Below are 25727 nucleotides of genomic sequence, written 5' to 3'. Positions count from 1 at the left end.
TAGAAGATTAGTTCTGAAATAATGATATTTTGAGCAATTTCAAAATACATTCACTTCAAGTTTGATGCTCCTTTAATACAATCAAGCAGCTGCAAGTAGGGGCAGGCATATTTTAAAGTATCACGTTTTTTTCCCCCGTTTTAAAAAAGCCCTATTTTAGATTAACTTATTTTTAAGACTGAACCTTCATTCAGTACTATTGAAATACTCTGAATCAAGTAGCCCATGTCAGCCTCCTACATTTCAAAAATCTACTGTAAGAAAAGTCAGATCCTCTCAAGAGAGCATAAAAGAGATAAAACCATGGCTAGATGCAAAGTAGGAACAGGAATAAGCATATTTGAAAGTAACCAAGTAATTTCAACTAATTATTCCTTATGCTCATGCATGAAGAGATTTGAGTATAAGGATTACTTCTCTCTCTCACACAGATTCTCACATCTCTACTCCAAACCACAATATTTTTAAACAAGACTAGGTTAACAGAGATAGCTAAAGGGTTCTCTTCAGCTATGATTCAATCTAAATTGTTATCAAGTCCTGAAGGTGAACCCAGCTGTTTAAACTACAAGACCATGTCAAGCTGTCAGCAAGTTTGTACTGTGAGTTCTTTAGTATTTAAACAGTCAATGCTGACTTGCTCGATTGATTGTACTCAAGGTCATGAACTACAGCAGAGACAAATTGGAATGCAGGAAGACCTCAAATTCTATAAAGTCATTTGGGGTATTAAGAAACATAAATATTACAATATATCTCTTACTTAAAGTTTCCTGAATTGAGGGACCAACACAACCTGGCAAAAAGCACTGCACTGTGTCAACTATTTGCACTGTACACCAGAAGTTCATCTACTGTGAGGACTTGTTGGAGGGTGAGGGTGCTATGGAGAGTTCTATGCTAAACTGCATTGAAAGACAGCTAAATAAATAAATATTAAATAATTTTCTATCATTACTTTTCCACGTAGTCAACTGCTGTAGTTGCCACAAAAATATTATATGATCATGAATGGGCAGTGAGGCTGTCTGTGGGATCACAGATGTGAGGGTGGGTTGTCTATGGGACAATTAAAGCATGGTCCACTAACAGTGGATACTGACCTCTGTCATGCAACAGGGATATGTAACCTAGATGCATATTGTACTATTAGCGATGACCCACAGCTTTGCCATTCAAGTTTATGGCAAGTATGAGGGTGGGAAAGTATGTGCACTGTGCTGGGAAATCGTGTGTTGATTTGTGCAAATGGCAAATGCTGCGGTGAGGAGCTATCTGTGTTTGGGGTTATTGTGTGTTCTGGGAGATTCATGCTGAGTTGTGTCTAGGGGGTATGCACTGGGAGACTGTGTTGAGCTGTATGGGTGGTGAATGATGGCTAGTTGAGTTAATTTGTGTGAGGGTATTATGTTTGGATATTTTACGTTGTGCAATTTGTAAAGTCAAAATGGCTGAGAACTTAAAAAAATACATTTTCCCCAAAGTTTGTGCCCAGAGCTGCTCCCTGTCAGGAGGCACCACCACCTTTTTGTTACCCCACACAGCTGTCACTCCCACCTCCTCTGATCAACTGTCACATTCCAACCACCACAGAACCTTTGGACTCCCAACATTCCACCTGGTTCTCACAGGGAATATGAGTGAGATTGGCGGAAATGTGTGTGTAGTACTGGGAGATTTTTGTTGATTTGCATGTGGGTTGTGTGGTGATGGGAGCTTTGTGCAGGTGGCAAGAGAGGGATATGTGCTGCGGTGGGGGCTGCGTGTGTTTGGGGTTACTCTATGGGAAGGGTTATGTTGGTGGTTTTGAAGAACTGCAGCAGTTGGACCCAGTAATTAACCATCTGGCTAGTCTCCCTCATTCAACCAATAAAATTGTTGCAAGCTAATTAGGTGTAGATATTAACTCTGATATGGCAATGGTGTAGACTCTTTGCCTGACTTTGGCTGTACACCACATGGGTGTAATTCAATGGCTGAAAACTTAAAAACTGGACTGCAACAGACTGCAAATCATGCTGATGATTCAACCTTGTGATATTCTGAACAAAAAGAGTTCACAACCATGACTGAAGCTGTTTCCATCACTTCACATTGATTCTATACAAATCTTATGCTTCAAAGTGACAATCCTGGAATCTTATTATATACATGAAAAAATGTGACTAGGGCAGGGATTCTCAGGGTATCAAGCCTCTGCCATCCCATATATTTTAGTGGTCGTTGTGGGGGGTAGAATGGGAGAAACAGAGACTAGTTTGCCTGACATTTCAACTTTTAATACAGCTATCATTTCAATAACTACCTTCTTGGGGGTTACCCTTTAGAAAGGGAGAGATTCTGTTTGGCAAGTTCACTGGATATAGATATACTGTATCTCTTCATTCCACCTCCCAGTAAGGAGTTAGATCAGGCGTAGGCAATCTATGGCACGTGTGCCAAAAGTGGCACGCGAGCGGATTTTCAGTGGCACTCGCACTACCCGGGTCCTGGCCACCGGTCTGGGGGGCTCTGCATTTTAATTTAATTTTAAATGAAGCTTCTTAAACATTTTAAAAACCTTATTTACTTTACATACAACAACAGTTTAGTTATATATTATAGACTTATAGAAAGAGACCTTCTAAAAACGTTAAAATGTATTACTGGCACGCGAAACCTTAAATTAAGAGTGAATAAATGAAGACTCGGCACACCACTTCTGAAAGGTTGCCGACCCCTGAGTTAGATTCACAGGATTTAAATAGTTGTCAAAAAAAATTAAAACCAAAACACAATAGACTGTTACTAAAACAGTGTTTGCACAAATGAAAGTTAGAAAATGTTACATTACCTGTTAAGTTCATCCAAACATAGGCGAAGCGTCTCATATGTTGTTAGAGCAACCTCATACTTTCCCTGCTTGATACGACTCAGTTCATTGTCCTTTCTACTGCCATGTAAAATAGCGACCCTGAAATAGCCCCAAGTGTCCAACTCATCCTTCCAGTTATAAAGCACAGAAAGAGGGGCCACTATCAGGAAAGTCTAAAAACAAACAGCTGTCATTATACTGCTGCAGAACCCATGTCAAAAACATTGTATCAAGTGTTGTCATGCAAAAGTCAAAATAATGAGCATTGTTTTAGTATTTAAAAGTCTGAATTTTATTTAATAATTTTCCATGAATGATATCTATTATTTGCTTAGAGTTATATGAACTGAATAGAGAAGAGAAGAATCTGGAAAGAAGATTAGAGGACAAACTCATAAAAGTAAAACAATCTGAGTTTATTTACAGTGTGTTATCAGAGGAAACATTCAGTAAAATGGTGTCCAGAAGGAGTACTCCTTCAAAGCAATAATGGTAGTTACTCAAGTTATACTGTAAAGCTTAAAAAAAAAAAAAAAAAAATCTACTTCATACGGACAGTGAGAGTAAAACTGATGAAATGCAAGAAATGTAGAAAAATTATGACTGTAGACTGATGGAGAAAACACAAACAATCACTTTCTACTTCTACAGAATTTGTATCCACGGATCACAAAATATTTTACAGATGGGAAAACAGAGGCACAGAGTGATTCAGTAACTTGTTCGATGTCAGAAAGCTAGTTAATGGCAGAGCAAAGAATAGAATACAGATTTTTTGTCTTCCAAAAGACACCGGCAACTGAATTATATAATTAGTCCATTAACATATTTGCTACAACGAGCCTCAAAAGGCCAATATTGATTCACATTTTATTTGTTTTATAAAATGTATTTTAGGTATTAGCCCTTGCCAGAAAAATGCAAAACACTAAAATTGTTCGTGGTAGATACAGTTAGCTGATTTCAACCTTTTTACAACATGTATTTTAGTTCTATGCATATATTCCAAAACAGTAGATATTCTCTGGATTCAATTGTGAATTTTTGTTTAATAAAGTATTTCAAATTTACCTCTACTGTTTTGTATTTAGTAAGCGTTTGTGTTAGTATGTTTACATGGCTTTCATAAAAAGAAACATATGACTGCTAATTGGTACATGCCCTTGAATAGGACACAGGACTGGGAAACAGGACACTAGGTTCTATTCCTGGTTGACACACCTTGGAAAGTCACTTAACTTCTGTGCCTCAGTTTTCTCTCATCTGTACAATGGGAATAATACTAAATTAACCACATTTGAGAACTCGTTTAAAATACACAGATAAAAAGCACTATATAAATATTAAGTATTATTAATAAAACCATAATCTTTTATAATCCTAATCCCATTACAAATGCTCATTCAAAGGATTGTGGGACCAACTCATGGGCAAGATATTGAAAAGCTTCCATTTAGCACATTACTTTGGGTAAAGGAACTAATCAGAACTTTACGAATAAAAGTATTTATCTCAGAATCCTATTTCAAGCAACAATACTTATTACTTGTTTTTACCACCCAAAAGAGAAATAAGGGTTACTTGTGTATTGTATACCATTGACACTTTTGTCATCATTTTTTTTCTCTTTTTCTTTTCAGGGCATTGAACCACAAAGTAAAGTTTCTTGAAATCCACCTTGTCTAAACTACTGCATACAATAGGTTTCCAAAACACCGATTTTTAAGCAATATACAAATTCATTGTGGCAACAATCATCAAATAAGAATTAAAGTAAGACTAAAAGAGGCAATTCAAAAGTAATTTTACTTAGCTGAACATCTCTTCAGCTATAATCATGGACAGGTGTAACTTATAATGTTAGTTATGTGTCTTAGAAGTTCTCTACTCCCTCAACTTATGAGCTGTGAAACTGAAAATATTATCCAAATTCTACTCATTATGTTGGTTCCATACACATTGATACAAATAAAATATCAAAAGACACCTGCTACAGAATAATATATAAATTACCATTATAAGCGCCATTACTTTAAAACAGTGGCAAACTTGCTGGTGCAGTCTTAAAACATGGGGCCCATTAAATCAACGATATTAAGTTGCAGCTGATTTAATCCTGAAAAGAAGATGGATCCACCAACCAACCATTAAAAATATGTAAGTGTTAAGAATTTAAATAAAAGGTTTAAAGATTTAAGATGGTTCCTGCAACTCAATCACCTCAATCAAATGAAAATCACCTGGGTCTTTCAACGTAGGCATACGAAGGTGTGTCTTACATTTAAAATAAACTTTTAGATAATTTATCCATTTGCTAACATTATAACAGATTATACAGGAAATCATATAGCCTCACTTCTAAAATCATCATCTGTCTACCATTCAACATTTTATAGCTTATGGACACTTCACAGATACAATAATGTCATTTTGAGCCATCAAAACACCTATCAACTTGTAACAGTCATTATAAAGGGAGCCAATAGCTATCCCTACGTTTAGGTTGCCTAGCACTTTGTTATAAAAGATCCTTCCCATCTTTTTTGAGACACACTAAAACCTCAATCGTTTGTAGCAGGATTTTGAAATTCATCAGAGGAAAAGCCCTTAGGCTGGAGAAATACTTTTTCTTTGTCTCGTGAAATTACACTCGGTTCTCCTGATATGAACCATTTTCCTTTTTTTGCTTCCATTGCTCATAGGTCTTAATTACATGATCACATGCAGTTTTCCATAGGACACTTGCCTAATTCAGTGCACAGAAAGGACACACATGGAAGAGTTAAGGTTACACTAGCATTTCCTAACTTTCGAGTGCTTGACTTTGCAAATGTTTTTTAACAGTTTCGATATGCGATATACTATGTATTAAAGCATAATCAAATAATATTTAATTTTCCTTTCACGGACAATGGCTTCACTATCTACTTAGACCATTGGCTTCATCCTGCTGAATTTTCCTATTGAATTTTCACATTTTGGTATAGTTAAATACAGGGCGGCGGTCCGGGTCTTCGGGGGCGGGTCCTTCATTCGATCCGGGTCTTCCGTGGCACTGAAGGACCTGCCGCCGAAATACCGCTGAAGACCCGGAGCGAGTGAAGGACCCACCGCCAATGTGCCACCGAAGACCCAGACCGCCACCAGGTGAGTAAAAAAATTAAAAAGATGACTATATTAGGTGCTCTTTTTTAGGGCGCGGGGCCCTCTTAGGCACGGGGCTTGATTCGGGGGAATTGGCCTAAAGCCGGCCCTGGTTAAATAAATGCTAGACCTACATACTGCATTGTCTCGGTTTTTAAAAAACTGGGAGGTTGACTTGCATTATCTAAAATCCATGAACATTTGTATTTACACATGCAAACACCCCAAAACCTGGTATACGCAAACATTTTTTGCAGTGCACGTAAGTTTTTATTAAAAAAAAAAAAAAAAACCACACACACAGCATCAGCTTTTATGTTATCAAAAAAAAAATCTCTATCAATTAAAATCTGTACCTTTTTGGGGATATATGTTGGTTCTTTTTTCATGGTCCTCAATAAAAACTCTGGCATATTGTTTTCAATATCTTCACGTGTTCCCTTTTTGCATAGTACTGCAGCCAGAAATGAAATGACCTAGAGAAAGAATGCAATTTACAGTGAATATGCAGAAAATGCAACAAAACATGAATATGTCCTTCAGACAGCAGACATTCAGGGCACGATCCTGGAAGTGCTAAGCATCCTCAGCTTTTGCTGACTTCATCCTTGAGATATGAGCTCAACTCTCCTACAGGGCTAGAATGTTTGCTAATGAGTGAAGAAAAAAAAACAGAGCCCTGAAAAACACAGAAGATGTAGTGCAGGAGGATAGGGAGAAATGATGGAAGGGGCATGCCTAGGAACTTTCCAAAGAAGGGAGGAAATAGGGTCCTTGAATGGGAAAACAGAAGCAACACAGATGTGGTTAGTCCACCTGAAACTTCAGTCCAAAGTTTCCTCTGGGGAAGGGTTTTAAAGTGATGGTTGCCCAATCCTATTAATATGTATTTCTTATATATTTCATAGATAAGGCCAGAAGAGACCACTATTACCTGCTAGTCTGACCTCCTGTATACACAGGCCATAGGACTTTCCTGAATTAAACTAGAGCATGTCTTTTAGAAAAACATTCAATCTTGATTTAAAAATTGCCAGTGACAAAGAATCCATCACAACTTGATAGATTGAGGGTAATTAACCATTGGAACAATGTTAAAAATGTGCACCTTATTTCCAGCCTACCTTTATCTAGTTTCAACTTACAGCCACTGGATCTTGTTATATCTTTCTCTGCTAGATTGAAGAGCCCAATATCAAATTTTGGGGCCCCATGTAGGTACTTATAGACTACAATCAAGTCACCCCTTAACCTTCTCTTTGTTAAACTGAATAGACTGACGCAAGGAGCTCAATCACTATAAAGGCATGTTTTCAAATCTTTTAATCTAGCAGTTTTCAACCTTTTTTCATTCGCAGATCCTGAACATTTTTTGAATGGAAGTGTGGACCTCTTTGGAAATCTTAGAGGTAGTCTGCGGTCCCCCAGGGGGCCATGGACCACTGTTTATGCTAACAACCACCTTTCGTGGTCCTCTTAGACATAGACCACTGACCCCGAGAGGTCCACAGACCACATATTCAGAACCACTTTGATCATTCTTGTGGCTCTTCTCTGAGCCCTCTCCAATTTAGCATCATCATCCTTCTTGAATTGTGAACATCTGAATTGGACATAGTATTCCAGTAGCAGTTGCACTAGTGCCAAATACAGCGGTAATATAACCTCCCTACTCCTACTTGATATTTCCTTGTTCATATATCCAAGATTAGTCCTTTGGGCCAACATTGCACTGGCAGCTCACATTCAACTGATTATCCAAAATGGCCCCAAAGTCTTTTTCAGAGTCACTGCTTCCCAGGATACAGTCCTTGCTCCTCCAATTCTCCGTGGCTAGCACCAGGATTAGCTTTCTCCATTGGATTCAGGGACTGAACTACAGCAAGGTCACCTTGTTAAGCCCCAATTGCAACACACTCTCTGCTGACTTCAGCTTATCTGTCAGCTTGGAATGTGCGTGGCTTGGGGTAATATGGGTATATACACTGCAACATTCTATAGTAGGTTAGAGGCCCACAGGCTGAGCTATTTTGGGCTACACTTCAGTTGTCATCCAGAAGAAACAGAAGGCAAAAAGCACAGCTATTGGCAGACACAGTTTGGCCCCAAGTCACATTTTTAAAAATCACCCAGGTATGATGTCCCAGGAACTGTGCAGCAGCAAGAAGCAGCTGTTCTGCCACTGCAGTGCTCATCTTTTAGAAGTTCGGCAGTTCCTCTACTGCTCACAGCAGCAGCCAGCTCCCGTCCCTTTCCTCTGCAGCTGCCTCACAGCTGTTCATAGCAGGACAGAGCTAAAGCTGTCAGCACCACAGAGAAGGAGGTAGCCAACAGGGAATGGTGGAGGGAGAGACAGCAAGGAATGCTGAGCTGCCAGGAAAAAAACATGCAAAGGATAGAGGTGGGTGGGGCATAAGAGGGAGAAGCCACCATGTGGGGCAGGAGAATGGAAAGCTACCATAGGGGCCAGAGGAGGCAATACAATTTTAGGCACAATTCTTCATATAAACTGAGGAGGCAAGGTAGTTCTGGAAGTTTGTACGCATATCAGTGAATTTTAATAATAGGTTTTTGGTGGTGGTGGTGGTCGTGGCAAATTTTTTTTTAACCCTTTCAAGCATAAACTGAAATTCCGCAGAAAGAAATAACTTCTAGTGGTTTCCAGACTCTTCATTTATTTGAAGAATTATCCCCATCAAACTTTCACATTTTGGTAACTGTGGCAAAGGTCTGAAAAAGGACAATCTGCCAGAGAAATCTGTTGCTCCTTCAACTGAAGCAGGAAGCAAACTGGAGAACAGGCAGCATAAGGAGGGGGAATTGAAGCCAAAAACATTTCACTTTTCTCTGAGACACCTCATAACAGATAGATAGGGGAGACAGAACCTCCAGAAACAATATAGTTTGAACTCTGTAAAATAAACATACATAAATTATTTTGTAAATCCATCCTGCTACAACAGACACAGCCATTTCTCAGAATGTTCTCTAATAACTATTTTACAGCACAACTACTTAGGTGGTCACAAGTTTAAGGAAATAATTAGGAAAAAATAAAAAGACTTCAAAACTTTATTCACTCTTCAGGCCTTTAACTTTCTTTTTAGCCTCTTTTCAAGGTGTGTTGGAAAAGGAATAGAGATCTTGCTACTACTCACCATGATCCATCAGCACCACCCCTGCTTCCATAAAGAAAATCGGTAAATAAAATTATTTCTTCATATCTGGGGACACCACTAAGATAAGTTAAAACTAGGGATGTCGATTAATCACAGTTAAATCATGCGATTAAATAAAAAAAATTAATCGCTATTAATTGCAGTTTTAATCACACTGCTAAATAGAATACCAATTGAAATTTATTAAATATGTTCAATGTTTTTCTACATTTACAAATATATGGATTTCAATTACAATACAGAATACAAAGTGTACAGTGCTCACGTTATATTTTGTTTACAAATATTTGCACTGTAAAAATGATGAGAAATAGTATTTTTCAATTCACCTCATACAAGTACTATAGTGCAATCTCTATCGTGAAAGTGCAATTTACAAATGTAGATTTTTTTTTTGTTACATAACTGCACTTAAAAACAAAAACAATGTAACTTTAGAGCCTACAAGTCCATTTTCTCATGGCTACAACAGTGCCATGAGAACGCCTGTTCTCACTTTCAGGTGACACTGTAAACAAGAAGCAGGCAGCATTATCACCTGCAAATGTAGACAGACTTGTAGACTTATTGTTTTATTTTTGAGTGCAGTTTTTTTTTGGTACATAATTCTACATTTGTAAGTTCAACTTTCATGATAAAGAGATTACACTACAGTACTTGTATGAGGTGAACTGAAAAATACTATTTCTTTTGTTTTTACAGTGCAAATATTTGTAGTAAAAATATAAAAATGAGCACTGTACACTTGTATTCTGTGTTGTAACTGAAATCAATATATTTGAAAACATTCAAAAATATTTAAATAATATTCTATTATTGTTTAACAGCACGATTAATCACGATTGATTTTTTTAATCCCTTGACAGCCCTAGTTAAAACAATGTTATTTTAACATTAAATAGACAAATGTAAGGAAATTTAAAATTAAGGCTGCACTTTGCCCATAGTCCACCCCATTGTGACTATGGTGTAACAGAAGGTAATTCTACATGCCATATAGATTAAGGAAGTGGCTGCCTGAAATATGAATTTCTTTAATTTACATCAGACACACCAGCCTCCATGTAGGATAATATGTTTGGGGAGGGGGAAGGAGGAGTTTAAACAGTAGTTCAGAAATTCAGGATTTCATCAGGTTTAAACATTACACTCCTAAAACCAAATCCTGCAAACTGCTGCACATGGGCAGACCTCTATACCCATGGTGTCCCATTGACTTCAACAGGGGTCTGCCCAGAGCCCCATTGATTTCTGTGAAGATCCACATAAGAGCAGAGGTTCACCTATTCAGAATAGTTTGCAGGACTGGAGTTTTAATATACTAATTTAACCTCATACAGTGCCTCCTTCATGTTCTTGTGGTATTAAAAACCAACAGTATTTTCCTAGGGTTAATAAAATACTCCATATCCAAACTCTGACTTTGAAAATAAACCTGAGCCCAACTGATTTAAATGAAATTTAGTTGAGAAATGAATTGTCATCTTGAGAATTTAGATGCAATGTTACAACTGAAAATGAGATTTTAAACTGAATTACACACACTGTTTGAAAAGGGACGTTTTAAAAATGTCAGGAGTTTCTAAGCTATAGCAGCACGGTGGGGGGTTGCTAAAATAAAAACTGTATTGAATAGAAGTTTAACAAATCATTTACAAAAACCAAGTTATTCATTATGGAACAAACTTTAAATGAAGCCTCAAAGAAATCCCAAAAGAATAAAATCTGCAACCTAATCTCTGAATTGGTCATAGGATAGAATGGTATTTCATCCCCAAAATGACAAACCAAATTATCATTCTGGGAAAGGCATCTTCCCCATGCTGACAAGGAAACATTTACAGGCTGTTTCCTTACACACTGTCAGTTAGCAATATACACTATACACCAGGGTCTGGGAAACAGTGCAATAACATTTCCCACTGGCCAATGTGAAGGGGCAAGGGGAAATCAGACTTGGTTATAACATTTGCACTAGTGTTTTTGAACATTTCCTCATTATAATTAAAAAAAAAAAAGTCTTCAGAAGTAGGGGGGGGGGGAGGGGAAATCTCACTCACTGTATGCATTAGTATATCCTAAAGGCATCCCAGACATCTTCCAGAATCATACTGTAATTTGAGCCAGGGATGGGAAGCTCAGCATGTAAACAAGCATGAGGAGGAGGAGGAGATTTTTACAGCACTGTAAATTAGGTTTTCTGACATGTGTTAAGTGGTTAATTAAAGTAACTGAATATACATAATACTTGTTTCAACACAGCAATGTTTTCTACACAAATAAATGAGACTCCTGCCTCTTTTGTACTTTCATATGCACCTTACTGCCCCTTCCTGCAGCTCGAAGTGCAGAGTATAAAGACTGACTTTTGGGGGGGGGGGGGGGCGGAGGCAGGGGGAGGAGGGAGAGAATATACAAGATACTCTTTTAATGATGCATTCTTCTTCAAAGTTGGGGTAGCAATTAGAAAGTTTATCACACTGCAATTCCAAACAACTACATAAAATCAGTTGTTGCAACATGCTGAGCTTGCTTGTCTCCCATCTATCCCTTCATAATAATTATTCCATACAGTTATACGGCAGAGGAAGCACGCCACTCACTATCACCCAGCATCATCTATGTGCACCATTCTTGCGGGCAAACTGCTTGATATTCAAACTTCTAGGAATCCTGCTCTCTAAAATAGTCTATGCCTTGTATATCTGAAGGGACAGTCTCACAATTTATATGCAGAGGTAAAATTTTAAATTCAGCTTGATGAAAGTACTTTTCATTATAATTATCAATGACATTGCACTTTTAGAATTTGTTTTTCATAGTTTAGATGGTATTATAGAGCATTAGCTAAACAGGTTGATCAAGATTAAGAAAAAAGTTTAAGAACTTTTTAGTTTATATTTTAAAAGCAAACAATAAATATACTGAACATGTGTTATTACTTGTATTCCTTCTCCTCTGAGAGGGATTTGTAGAATGAGCAGAATGTCAAAGAATGTTACCAACATAACGTTGACACAAGTCAACTGAAATATGATACACTGCAGAAACCCAAAATGGTTATTTAAATATTAGTGGTATTGAAATTGACCGCCAAATATCTTTGGATACATGTTTTTTATTAGATTGTATGAGATACTTGCAGTTTAGAATACAAAAATACTTCTACATCTACTGTATTTGAGTGCATCTGATTAGTTTCCTTTGCTCTCAACCACATGTTAACAAGAAACCTAGGCATGATCAGGTGCAGCATTATGCAAACAGAAGCAGTTCCGTTTTATTCAAACTGAGAATGTTATAGCACCAAGAGGAAGACACACATTGTGTGGTACACCTATAAATACTCCCCCAAGAAAGAGACTTTGCCAAATGTACACTTAGTTTATTCTCCCTTTTTAAAGAGAAAAGGTTTATGATGTTACTCATTTTAGCATTGTCTCACACTAAGGAAAATTCTCAGTTAATATTCCCAGAAGTGGGGATGGGGAGAATTTTACACTGGAGTAGATGGATCAGTGGGGCTCCGGCAGGAATTAGACAATGGAGGAGTCGGCAGGGGGAGAGAAGAGGGCATTATATATTAGATACTTTAGGATTCAACCCACTAACTAAATAAATAAAAGAAGTGGAGGAGTAAGAACCTCCTTCCAGATTAAAAATGTCCTAATTTCGACTGAATCATTGAACCCTGACGATCCAAAACAGATAAGAAAAAAAATGCTACTATACTGTGTATCTTTTGCATTAACATTAGCGGTCATCTTTACTTATAAGAATAGTAGCCTAAATCACATACATTTCTGACTGGGAGACAACAATGGAATGAAACATCTTGGATCTTACAAAATTAATCTGGCTAGGGTCTCCAAAGTTTGGAGTATACTTGAAGTACTTTTCAAGAGCAGCACAAAACTGTTACTGTCTAGACAATGAATGAAAAACAACTTTAGCCACTCTGTGCATGTTAAAAGTGTAAAGCCCCGTTTATAACCATTGTTATGATGCACAGAGAGTAATTCTCAAAATACCTAAAATATAAAGACAAACATTGGGACTCTAGCTAGATATACAATTATAACTTCTTAAATAGGTGCCTTTTAAAAATCATTAACCCTTATATGTAATCTATTTCATAAAGCATAGTCATATCTGAACCAATAGTTTAAGGTGACAAAATACCTGTATTGTTTTTCCAAGTCCCATGTCATCTCCAAGAATACATCCTCTTTTACGAGCATAGTGTCCATAGAGAAACTGAACCCCATCTCTTTGATAATCACGCAGATACCTATTAATTGTATAAGGGATACAGTCCCCATCTACAGATAACTCAAAAGCAACTGCAGGAGACGGAAGCCTTTGGTCAGGGAAAAAAGGCTTTTCCAAATCTTCATAATCAAATATTAAGCTATTCCGGGGATCTTTACCAGCTCTGGCTTTACAGAGTTTTGTTATTATGATGTTCTTTTCTTCAGACCCCAAAAATGATACAATTGCAAATGATTTCCCATTCTTGTCTGTTTCAACTGACTTTATTGTGGCTTCACACAGTTTCCCACTTTCAGGAGATGGGGCAAGACACTTCTCTCCAGCATGCCACCTGTCTAAAAACAAAAACACACACAAAAAAGATGATGTTGCAAACTATGTGAAAAAAGTGCTACGCTTGTTATGCTTTTGTTAACACTGTTCTGAGAAAATACATATATAAATAAAATCCAAAAATGAAGGGCCTTATTTATGTTTCCTGGGAATTTATCTGGTTTTCTCTTAAAATTTTACAAATGCGAGAAAATCTGGAAAAAACAAAAACAAAGGGCAGTGAGTGCTGGGGAGGGATGGCCAGTACTCATGGGGATGGAACTCACCATGTAGCACTTGAGGAAACCTTCCACACTCTACAGTGGTCAGGAGGTTTTGGCTGCCAGGACCTTGCTCCCTACCCTCTCTTTCTGTGCCCCTGACACAGAGGCAGCCAACGGGGGTGCTGAAGAGGTGATCAGCAAAGGAGCAAAAGGCTGCAATCCGTGAATACTGGCCTCCTGATCCCACCGGTCCTTCAGCATGGCCCCCTCTGCTTCCCTTGCGCAGACTCTGTTTGGCAGGGGAAGTGGATGGAGCTCTGTGCCCTGGGGCCAGCTGCTACAGCTGCATGGCAGGGGAGCAAGGAGGGCAGGAAGCCTGCCCCCAACAGCCAAGACCTCTGGCACAGAGTCCCCCCTGCTACTGATGGCGGACACTGTCCCCTCCTGATCCAAGCCCTTCAATGTGGCCCCATCCACTCTCACATTGAAGGAGAGGGCTCTGTTTGGCAGGAGCCAGTACTCACCAGGGTGCGGCGTTCCGCTCCCTGCGGGCCTGTCACTGCAGTGGTCAGGCAGTCTCAGTTGCTTGGAGCCAGCTCCCTGCCCGTCTCACTCCCCCAGAGCACAGAGGAAGCAGAATGGTGCCATGCTGAAGGACCAGATCAGTCGAGCAGAAGGCTGCACCATATGAGTACTGACACCCTTGCCAAAGAAAGCACCCTCCTGACCCCACCAGCTGTTCAGTGCAGCCTCGGCCACTTGCCCTGTGAAAAATTCCCAAGTCCCAAAAAAGCCAAAATTCAGTTGAGACCCCCACACACCCATGTAATATCCTATATATACACATCAGGAAAAGTTTCCTGTCAGGGTATGCCCTGTAACAAATTTCCTGGGGAGGGTGTGGAATCTCCGTCATTGCAGGTTATTAAGAACAGGTCAGACAAACACTTGTAAGGAATGGGCTATTAGGTAGTCCTGCCTTGAGTTCAGGAGACTGGACTTGATGACCTCTTGAGGTCCCTTCCAGTTCTACATTTCTATGATTCCAAGATCTCTTTCTTGAGTGGTAACAGCTAATTTAGACCCCATCGTTCTGTATGTACAGCTGGGATTATTTTTTCCAATGCGCATTACTTTGCACTTATCAACACTGAATTTCTTGGTTCAAAGCAAAAACATGTTTTGTTGTAAAAAAAGATTTTCCTAAATGTCTGTGATGCCAAAGGAAATCCATTTTGTACAAAATGTGTTGAAACGTGGTACAAATTTTGATCATCCTCCAAACAAAAAGGCTCTTCTCCCATCTCCACCTCCTTGCTGCTGCTCTGAATCCAAAATGCATGTAAGCTTATATGTGCCTAATGTGATGGGATTCCACACGTCACAAGTCCCTAGGCATAATAGTGCCCAGCAGCCATACATAACCTTTTTTAAAGCACAAATCTGCACAGTATTACAAAACTGCAGCAGAAGCCATGAGAAATACTATCATGGTCAAGAGCATAAGCAAACTACTGAGTCTTGCACAACTTAGCTAATATTGCTGCACAATATTGTGCCTCTGGTGCTCACAGTTCTCCAAAACAGTAGCAGTGAAATTAAGACTGATTAGTTTCATTGCTACTATGCAGATGTAGACAACAATATTAAATTTCACTCTACTACTGCTATGAGCAGCAGCAGAGACAGGCACCTGAACTATTTGTGGGGAAGGAACACCCAAAAAGTAGAGACTGGCAGTGAGGTACAGCAATGAGGAGTAGGAAGGCATCTTCCTAGGCAGCTGTCCTCATCGTGATTCCAATGCAAAGGTTCCAGAGAAATGAAAACACCCATCCATTTGCTTCTGCGCTCTCTTAAATGGCTCCATGAAGGGGTCCTGAGGGAGAGGAGAAACCTGTCCACTGGTCCCCTCTTAGGGTTCAACGCAAGAATCCATGGGAGAGGTAATACTCTCCTAGCCACACTCCCTGGCTCCTATGAGATCTATATATTTTCAGGACAATTCTTTTAAATGTATTAATTAGAAATAGATTACAAGTTTATTTAATTACATGAAAAATGTTAACACAGAAGAATATATCTAATTTCTGAAAGATTAGAATCTTTGTCTCATCATTACTGTTGCATACATGTGCTTGGAGTACCTAAAGAAGAGCACGCAGGTAAACTCCCCCACAAAAAATGTATGAATCTTCATGCTAGTGTGCAAAATTAGAAGTGAATCTAACCAACAAAGAAGTGAAACTCACTATATACAACATGCTGTTAAAAAGCCACAAACTAAAAAAGGGGTGTGTGAAATCCTGTAATCTTTCAGTTACAGTAATCTTAGGTGTACCATGTAACAAAAATAAATCTAAAAATTTGCAGTTAATGTGATTTGAGATGACACAGCCCTTACTTTTAAGCCAGCAAATCAACTCTTTCCAGTTACAGGAAAAGAATGGAAAGCCAGAAGATTGTCAGTAGTCTAGAGTGAATGAAGAAATTCTGCCTACAGAATAGGGATTACTGTTTATTAATAGTAATATTAATTATATATATTGTGGTAGCAATCCAATTCCTAGTCCGGATCAACGCTTTGCTGTGAAAAGCAATGTTCTGGAAGATACAGTCCTTCCCACAAAGAACTTCAAATCTAACATGAAACAAGCAAACAAACATTATAAAGAAAGGGGATAGGAAGCCAAGAGTAATGGCAATGAGGCCATCATCTTGACAAAATCCAAGGTGGCAGTGTTGTAAAAAATGCAACAATCATTGCAGATTCACTCAAATCTGGTCCACACACAATTTATGTACCAGTATAACTATTTCTGTCAGGAGTAGTGTGATGATTATTTTTTTTAAACCAAAAAAAAAGTTATATTGGTACTTTCCCCAGTGGGCACAGTTATACCAATATCAAAGTGCTTATATCCCTTTCCTGTATGAGAATAAGCTATACCATTATAAGCACTTTTATACCCATTTAGCTGCATCCATACTTGGGGAGTTGTACCACTTTACTATACCAGTAGAGCATTGATGCAGCCCCTTACAGTACCTGTTACTTAACACAGTATTACACTTGATCTTAGCTCATAGACAGCCAAGACATCTTCAAAGCATTGTACAGATATTTATTAATCCAAACTACCCTTGAAAGGCAATAAGTAACTTACCTCTGATATCGTCGCACATTTCAATTTATAACCACATATGTACTTGCGACATCCATGAATTAGAACATCCAGACATCCACAATAACAAGAGAAGTCAGTGAGCCCATTTCATATGCTAACAGAGATAGAAGGAAAAGGAGCCAATCACTCAACTTTGAAGGTTAACACCAATCAAGATGGGACTCAGAGAGCCTGTTGTGATGTTCTTACTCCCTACATGTTCAATGGCCTATGCTTTGGATCCTAATAAGCTGCCCCTGGTGAACAAAACGCATGGGCTGAAGTGGACTTATGACATCCACTGACCAGGCAAGCATTCTTACCCTGCTAGAACATACTGAGCAACTGGCTAGATTTTTAGAGAGTTTAACATCAATAAGTTAGGTTTCAGAGTAGCAGCCGTGTTAGTCTGTATTCGCAAAAAGAAGAACAGGAGTACTTGTGGCACCTTAGAGACTAACAAATTTATTAGAGCATAAGCTTCACAAGTACTCCTGTTCTTTTTATCAATAAGTTAAATCATCTTACCAATGATCAACAATGTTCATACACAATCATCTCTTATCACCTTTTCCTATATAATACCAAATACCAGGGCACATCATTTACTAAAAACTTCTACTCTTGTACTTCACAGATTTTTTTCTTACACAATATAACGTTTCAATCATCTTTTAATATATACTTGAGCTCCAACTTTTTAATAAATACCAGACAGAGTACACACACCTCTTCTGGATAGACTATCAGACAAATAGGCAAATCAAACTGAGAATTAAACATAAAAACTTTCCAATTCAACTCTAATTGTTCTTACAAACCATATACCAAGTTTTAACTAGATTTTAACATAAGATAAAATAAAAAGACTACAGAGAACAAACAGGGCAAATAGAGACATTGAAGAAAACCAAATAAATAAAAAGCCGAACAAGTAATCTCTTCATATTAACCAATACTTACCTTGTCTTTGCCCTCCATTAAAATTGAACTGAGGTAGCGTGATCAGTTTCAAAATAAAAAATGTTGATAGTATTAAAATCTGGTGAAAATAAAACAGCCTGTGTCAAAATTGTATTTAAAATTTGAAGGGAAATCAATATAACAGACCTGGGACTATCTCCCTTAACATATACACACATTAGGGGTCAAGTCTTGCACTCCTTGTGCACTCCAGGTGCACAAACGATGCAGGACTGGGATTTTTTATTACATTATATATAAATGTATTCTATTAAATTATGTCAGTATTTCCCCTAATTAAGAACCCAGTTCCACGCTTCTTCCCACTCCTCCCCATGTCCCTTTATCACGAAAACAGACATGTTTAGGAAGTAACAAAATGTTCATTGACAGCATAACACCTCCTCAGTCCTCTCCCCAATCCTCCAAAATACATCATGATTTCATTTACAGCTAAATGTAGACGTTCTGCCTAAGCCCCAAAGCTCTCTCACTTTCTTGCAAAAGAGGGGGCGGAGAAGATAACATATTCCCTGCCATGAGTGTGTTTCACCCCTGGAACTGGAGATTGGTTGGAATGCGTTGATAAGGAAGGAATAGTTCAAGGGGCAGCGTTTGCAACCCCCACGCCGTGCGGGGGTGTGGCTGGCGCTGGTCAGTTGCAATCCCCGCACCCCTTGTCCCCGCAGCGAGATCCCCGAGGATGGCGGAAGGGCAGGGGCTCCCCGGCGGGGGCTGCATGAGAACAGGACGGGGAGGGAGGCTGCGCTAGTCGGGGGGGCTGGACCCCGGTCAGCTCCCCTCTCCCAGCTCGGGGGGGGCAGACACCCGCCTCCCTGCTCCTTGCCTGAGCTGCACCGGGCGCTGCGACTGCTCCACTCCAGCCTGCGCCTCCGGGGGCAGGCTCTACAGCCAAATATCGCGAGATGTAGAGGAGGCTCTACGGGATTTTCTCTTAAAGGCACCGCAACGGCAGTAGAAGGGCTATTGGCTTCAGGAGCAAATAACGTGATGTTTTCAATTCTCGCGCTATGCACTATGCTCTCTCTGGAAGGGCTGTGGAGCGTTGGTCTTCTGACGTAGGGCTGGGCTCCCTCCAGTCCGTCCCTCTCCCGCTGCAGCGATGCAGCCGGCCCAGTGAACCCCCTCCAGCCAGGGACTGTTACTGACACGTTACTAACTTGCATGGCCTCACCCTAAAGCACATTGTTCCTGCCCTGAGCAGCCAGCTGGACTCTGTCAGGGAGTAGCCACATGCACTGTCCCAGACACCACTTTGCTGGAGGGGGCCTGTGTAAATTTGAGGGTAGAGGCCAAAATGATAGTGCTATAGCGGGTAGGCAACCTATGGCACGTGTGCCGAAGGCAGCATGCGAGCTGATTTTCAGTGGCATTCACACTGCCCGGGTCCTGGCCACTGGTCCGGGGGGTTCTGCATTTTACTTTAATTTTAAATGAAGCTTCTTAAACATTTTAAAAACCTTATTTACTTTACATACAACAATAGTTTAGTTATATATTATAGACTTACAGAAAGAGACCTTCTAAAAACGTTAAAATGTATTACTAGCACGTGAAACCTTAAATCAGAGTGAATAAATGAAGACTCGGCACACCACTTCTGAAAGGTTGCCGACCCCTGTGTTATAAGAATGTATAAACTCCGGTATTCCCTTTTGCTCATAGCTCTCACAGTTAAAGTAACACTGAAAGTACAGAATAAAAATACATTGCTAGCTGGAGAGTCACTGCCACACTGGTAGTGTAATATAGTAGCACTGCCCGTGTGACATAGTACTACTACACGATTTAAGACAGGCAGTGAAGACAGAATCCGGAATACAGGAGCAATGTACCCAAGCAGAGTAGGACTACTCAAATTGGAATTTAGCTAGGCTCCAGCATTAACAACATTCATATAACTATTGCTACAAGGATATCAAGCCCCGTCAAATTATTTTAAACTAGGGCTGTCAGTCGCATTTAATGCATGCGATTAATGCAAAACAAATTACATTTTAAAAGTCACCATTAAAACACAGTTTTAATCACACTGTTAATATGTTTTTCTGCATTTTCAAATATCTTGATTTCAGTTACAACACAGAATACAAAGTGTACAGTACTCATTTTTGATTGCAAATATTTGCACTGTAAAGATAAACAAAAAAATAATATTTTTAAATTCACCTCATACAAGTCACTCAGGTCTACTTCTGCTTCAGTCAATCTCTAAGACAAACAAGTTTTACATTTACAGGAGATAATGATGCCCACTTCCTATTTACAATGTCACATGAAAGTGAGAACAAGAGTTCCCATGGCACTTTTGTAGCTGACATTGTAAGGTATTTATGTGCCAGATACGCTAAACATTTGTATGCTCCTTCATGCTTTGACTTATAGGCACTACAGTTTTACACTATTTTGGTTTTGAGAGCAGTTATATTAAAAAACAAAATTCTACATTTGTAAATTGTACTTTCACGATAAAGAGAGTGCACTACAGTACTTGTATGAGGTGAATTGAAAAATACTCTTTCTTCTGTTTATCTTTACAGTGCAAATATTTGTAATAAAAATAATATAAAGTGAGCACTGTACACTTTGTATTCTGTGTTATAATTGAAATCAAGATATTTGAAAATGCAGAAAAACATCCAAAATATTTGTAATAAATTTAAATTGGTATTCTATTAGTGTAATTTAAATTGTGATTAATAGTAAGTTTTAAATCTTGTGATTAATTGTGATTTTTTAAATCATTTGACAGGTCTATTTTAAACACATTAAGTTGTGCAATAGTTTCCTCAGGGCCAAGTTGGTCAAGTCAATGACAAAATTTTCATTGTCTATGAAACCCAAATTTAGCCCTAAATCACCAGCACTTTGAGGTCACTTTTATGAATTGTGGCCCTCCTAAACCCACCAAATAAGCAAAACGTCAGTCAAGAAGGATGCCATCTTTGAATGAACACAGAATTAGATTCCATGACAAGTTACATGTAAGGTGTGTAACGCTGTATACGAGTATTGTTCTCTAGAACTGGAGGTTAGAAGAGCTGTTTGTTAATACAGCAAATTCCAAATTAGCAAGAGATAAACAATCATGTCTCATCTCATGACTTCCAGAATCATCTTAAACATATAGCAAATGATTGTTACTTTTCCCAGCAGTTAGCACCTAGTAATGGACTGTAAGGTGTTTGGGAGCAAGGAAAGTCTTTTGTTCTGCATTTATTCAGCACTTGATACAATGGGGTCCTGATCCGTGACTTGGGCTGTAAGAGAGTCTGAGTCTAATGAGGGCTGATTTATACCATTTTACACATACCTCTGAATTTGGTCCTAAAAATCTTCAATAAAATCCTAAAAGATAACTCTGGGGGAAAAAATCAATACCTCTTCCTCCAATTTTTACAGTGAGAAATGAAAGTGACATAGTGTGGAGTTCTCCCCACCCAAAAATCTCCAAACCCTCAAAAAACAAATTTCAAACCCATATCCAAGGAATAGAGAATTAAACAAAATACCACCTTTGTTCCATCCACAAAACAACATTGAGTTCATTAACTAAAATAATCAGTAGTTTCTTTCAAGAAAACTTTATAATTACAAGATAATACAATAGATAGAATGTCCTTTACCTGCTTAAATTACTAAACTACATATATTAGACCGTTTACATTTCCTCCTGCCATATCCTGACCTGGTTATTGACTAATGCGATCCTGCTGGCTTCAGTTTCTGAAAAATATAGAATGTTGTTATACACTGCTTTCTATGGACTGCAACTCTTTCATTGACATCTCTATGTGTCATACATTTCTGTAACTTCGAATCAGTTTGAGAAATAACACTGTCAACCTACTTGATGTCTCTTTTCTCCTGCACATGAATAACTGAAACAATCTAAGGGCACATCTTCACTACCCACCGCATCGGCGGGTAGCAATCGATCTATTGGGGATCGACTTATTGCGTCTAGTGAAGACGTGATAAAATCGATCCCCGATGGCTCTGCCTTCGACTCCGGAAATCCACCGCGGCAAGAGGCGGAAGCGGAATCGACGGCGGCGCGGCAGCAGTCGACTCGCCGCCGTCCTCACAGCTGGGTAAGTCGACCTAAAATACGCAACTTCAGCTACACTATTCACGTAGCTGAAGTTGCGTATCTTAGGTCGACCTCCCCCTCCCCCATAGTGTAGACCTAGCCTAAGTATATACCAGGGGTAGGCAACCTATTGCACACGTGCCAAAGGGAGCACACGAGCTGATTTTCAGTGGCACTCACACTACCGGGGTCCTGGCCACCGGTCCAGGGGCTCTGCATTTTAATTTAATTTTAAATGAAGCTTCTTAAGCTTTTTAAAAACCTTATTTACTTTACATACAACAATAGTTTAGTTATATATTATAGAGACTTATAGAAAGAGACCTTCTAAAAACGTTGAAATGTATTACTGGCACGCGAAATCTTAAATTAGAGTGAATAAATGAAGACTTGGCACACCACTTCTGAAAGGTTGCCAACCACTGGTATATACAATATTATTCCCTTGAAATAATGTCTATGTGCCCAAAATAAATTAACCTTGGTTCTGTATTTGGCAACAAGACCAGACTTCTCCCTTCTCCCCCGCATATTTTTTAAGGATCCTAGTGATAAGTATCCACTTAAATATTAGAGTTGACTCAGAAAACATGTCTTCCTTTTTAATTTATTGGGCAGTGTTGCTTGCCAGTTTTTTTGGCCCGTATTCTTTGTTAAGCTTCCAGTTTACCCAATTATTCTTTTTTTTTCTTCTTCTACACCAATCTGTACTCCAGCCTGAAATACAGAAGGTCGTTTGGGAATGGAGCAAAAGATAGCTGGTATGGTAGCTGGATGTATAGTAATTGCACTTCCTCCCAATGGAGCTGCCATTTGTAGAAGAATCAATAGTGAAAAGGGGATTTAAAAGCATATTTTTTAGAAAACATTATGGAACTAAACAAGCAATTAAAATAATTACTTCATGGAATTTGGAATGCAGGTCTACTGTACTGTGCTAACAAGAGTGGCCTCTGTGACGTTATTGACATGAACTGTGACCGTGTAGATCATTGTTGCAACCAAGGTCCTATAGTTGCACCAAATCTTGTACAAAGGAGGTCAAGTAAGGTGTCTATAGAAAGGTTGTAATTTGCTATCTGTATGTGGCTACAAACTCCATCTTGTTGCTGTGACTTTGCACAGAAGAACAAAGGGGTTTCTGCCCACAACAGAGAGAATATAAAAGGCCCTGGAAGCCTCTCCATTTTGTCTTCAGCTGGCTCAAGAGATGGCCTCTCCACTCCAAAGAGATGCCTGAAAGAAACTGGAACAAAAGTCTGTAACTATGGGGGTGTGAGTGATTGCTGGACCCAGACTAGGAAGGTGTCCAGTCTGTGAAAGAAGCTTCTTGGAACATCTCTGGGGGTTAGATTTCATCTGTAATCAGTTTCTTAATGTATTAGGCTTAGACTTGCATGTTTTGTTTTATTTTGCTTGGTAACTTACTTTGTTCTGTCTGTTATTACTTGGAACCACTTAAATCCTACTTTTTTATATTTAATAAAAGCACTTTTGCTTATTAATTAACCCAGAGTAAGTAATGCCTGGGGGAGCGAACAGATGGGCATATCTCTCTATCAGTGTTATAGAGGGTAGACAATTTATGAGTTTACCCTGTATAAGCTTTATACAGAGTAAAACAAATTTATTTGGGGTTTGGATCCCACTGGGAGCTGGGTGTCTGGGTGCTAGAGACAGGAGTACTTCCTAAACCATTTTCAGTTAAGTCTGCAGCTTTGTGGGGGTGGGTCAGACCCTGGGTCTGTGTTGCAGCAGATTAGCGTATCTGGCTTAACAAGGCAGGGTTCTGAAGTCCTAAGCTGGCAGGGAAGGTAGTCTCAGCACATCAGATGACAGTCCCAAGGAGGTCTCTGTGACCAAACCTATCACAGCCTCATAGAATCATTATAGTATTATGAAGAGGAAAGGTGGCATTACTGTAAGTCTCATCCAATATTACATGGAAAAAAATCCAGCTTTGTGAAGCAAATCTAGTGTAATACACCCCATATTTCCAATAAGCTTATGTTAATCCCTAATTAGGAAAGCTTCAGTGTACACAGTAGCATATCACTAATTCTCAACTCAATAACTGGAACACTTGCTTGCTTTAAAAAACAAAACGAAAACATCCAAACAGACACCTGAATCACTTGCCTCATTTCTCAGCAAAGACTCATGTTCCTAGGACTTTGTTACTTTGACTAAATATATTACAGTACTTTAGTAGTATGTTAATGTAATATAAATAATAACTAAAATCACACTTGTCAAAATGTTGGTGGAGATTGTTAGTTTAAAAATTAAATGTAGTACGGTACAAATAACTTATGTTGTTTTAAAATATACAATCAATCATACACTTAAATACGTTCATTCAAAAGGAACATGACAAAAACCAAATCCTTATAAAACCTGTGCTGAAAACAAGACAGCATTTCAGATACAAAGTTGACAGAATAAAACACTGCAGTGTCTCAAACCTAGCTTTGGTTAAATTAATATTTGTCACCCACATAGTATCTTAGAAAATAAGCTACAGTACAGGCAGTACTTCTTCCAAAAATGCTTTCACATTGGATCATACTTGAAGACAAGATGCATTTATATCAAAAAGCTTACTTAACCAGGATTTTTCCATGTTTGATTTTTATAGAGATATTTGTGTTTTAATAAGAACTCTCTCTATCACAACACAGCTGCTCTTCTACTTGACACTGTGGTGAATTCATTTTCTGCATAGATCACACCATATTACTGGGATGTCACAAATTCAGCATGGTGACTTCGCTATAGAATCAAATAAGAGAAAGGGCACTATGCTAAAGCTATTGCTTAAACACACTAACTTTGTTAATAAGTGAATAGGGGACCCAATCCTGTAAGTACTCCAAAGGCCTGAGCCTGCTTCCATTTAAGTCAATGAAAAAACTGTCATTGTCTTAAAGAGGAGCAGAATTAGGGCCCAAATACAGAACTCTCATTGGGATCAATTCTCCTTTACATCCAGGCCACCTCTCTTTTCCAGTACCCCCTTGCACTATGGTGGATGGCACAGGAACTGGCTCTGCCAGATTTATTTCATGCAGGAGTTCCTCTCTGCCAGAGAAATTCTCTGTTGGCCATTTACAACCATGACCTGCCCCCTGTACCACCTGAATGATGCAAAAGGGCTGGAGCACAATAGAGACTCTGGTCCACTGAGAATAGGAATTTGCTGTGCAAACCTCTCTTAGGATCAGGCCCATAATGAACATTTTCTGAAAATCCAATGGGTGGATTTCCATTTGTTTGTACCTTTAAAAGTTTTCTCTCTTTAAAAGTTTCTGCTCTTTCCAGCTCAAGCTAGAAATTATTTGCTATGCTGCCTAACGTATCTCATACAATATTTGCTGTGTGGAAAATGTTGTAAAAGGACTTCCAGTTTTCAGTTAATAGTTCTTCAGTACTCAAATATTTATCCAAATTCTGTACCTAAATATGAACTCTATTCATATTTAATTTTATTTTGGTTTA

General features: G+C 38.8%; 1 protein-coding gene across 2 annotated transcripts in view; it reads right to left on the bottom strand.

The window, feature by feature from the left end:
- LOC128839594 (DNA excision repair protein ERCC-6-like 2) overlaps window positions 1-18684 on the bottom strand; it is a 63889-nt gene extending 45205 nt beyond the window's left edge. For both annotated transcript variants that reach the window (XM_054032700.1, XM_054032701.1), the window contains exons 1-6: window positions 18567-18684; window positions 18116-18194; window positions 17153-17267; window positions 13360-13784; window positions 6355-6474; window positions 2834-3027 (exon numbers count right to left, since the gene is read on the bottom strand). In XM_054032700.1, coding sequence (XP_053888675.1) covers window positions 2834-3027; window positions 6355-6474; window positions 13360-13784; window positions 17153-17171 — 758 coding nt within the window. In that variant the 5' untranslated portion in view covers window positions 17172-17267; window positions 18116-18194; window positions 18567-18684. The remainder of the gene's footprint in view (window positions 1-2833; window positions 3028-6354; window positions 6475-13359; window positions 13785-17152; window positions 17268-18115; window positions 18195-18566) is intronic.
- Between the last annotated feature and the right edge of the window lie 7043 nt (window positions 18685-25727).

The sequence above is a fragment of the Malaclemys terrapin genome, chromosome 6 (assembly GCF_027887155.1).
Source record: "Malaclemys terrapin pileata isolate rMalTer1 chromosome 6, rMalTer1.hap1, whole genome shotgun sequence".
Taxonomy (NCBI): domain Eukaryota; kingdom Metazoa; phylum Chordata; order Testudines; family Emydidae; genus Malaclemys; species Malaclemys terrapin.
The sequence above is the reverse complement of the archived record's forward strand: the minus strand, read 5'-3'. Positions and strand labels throughout refer to the sequence as shown.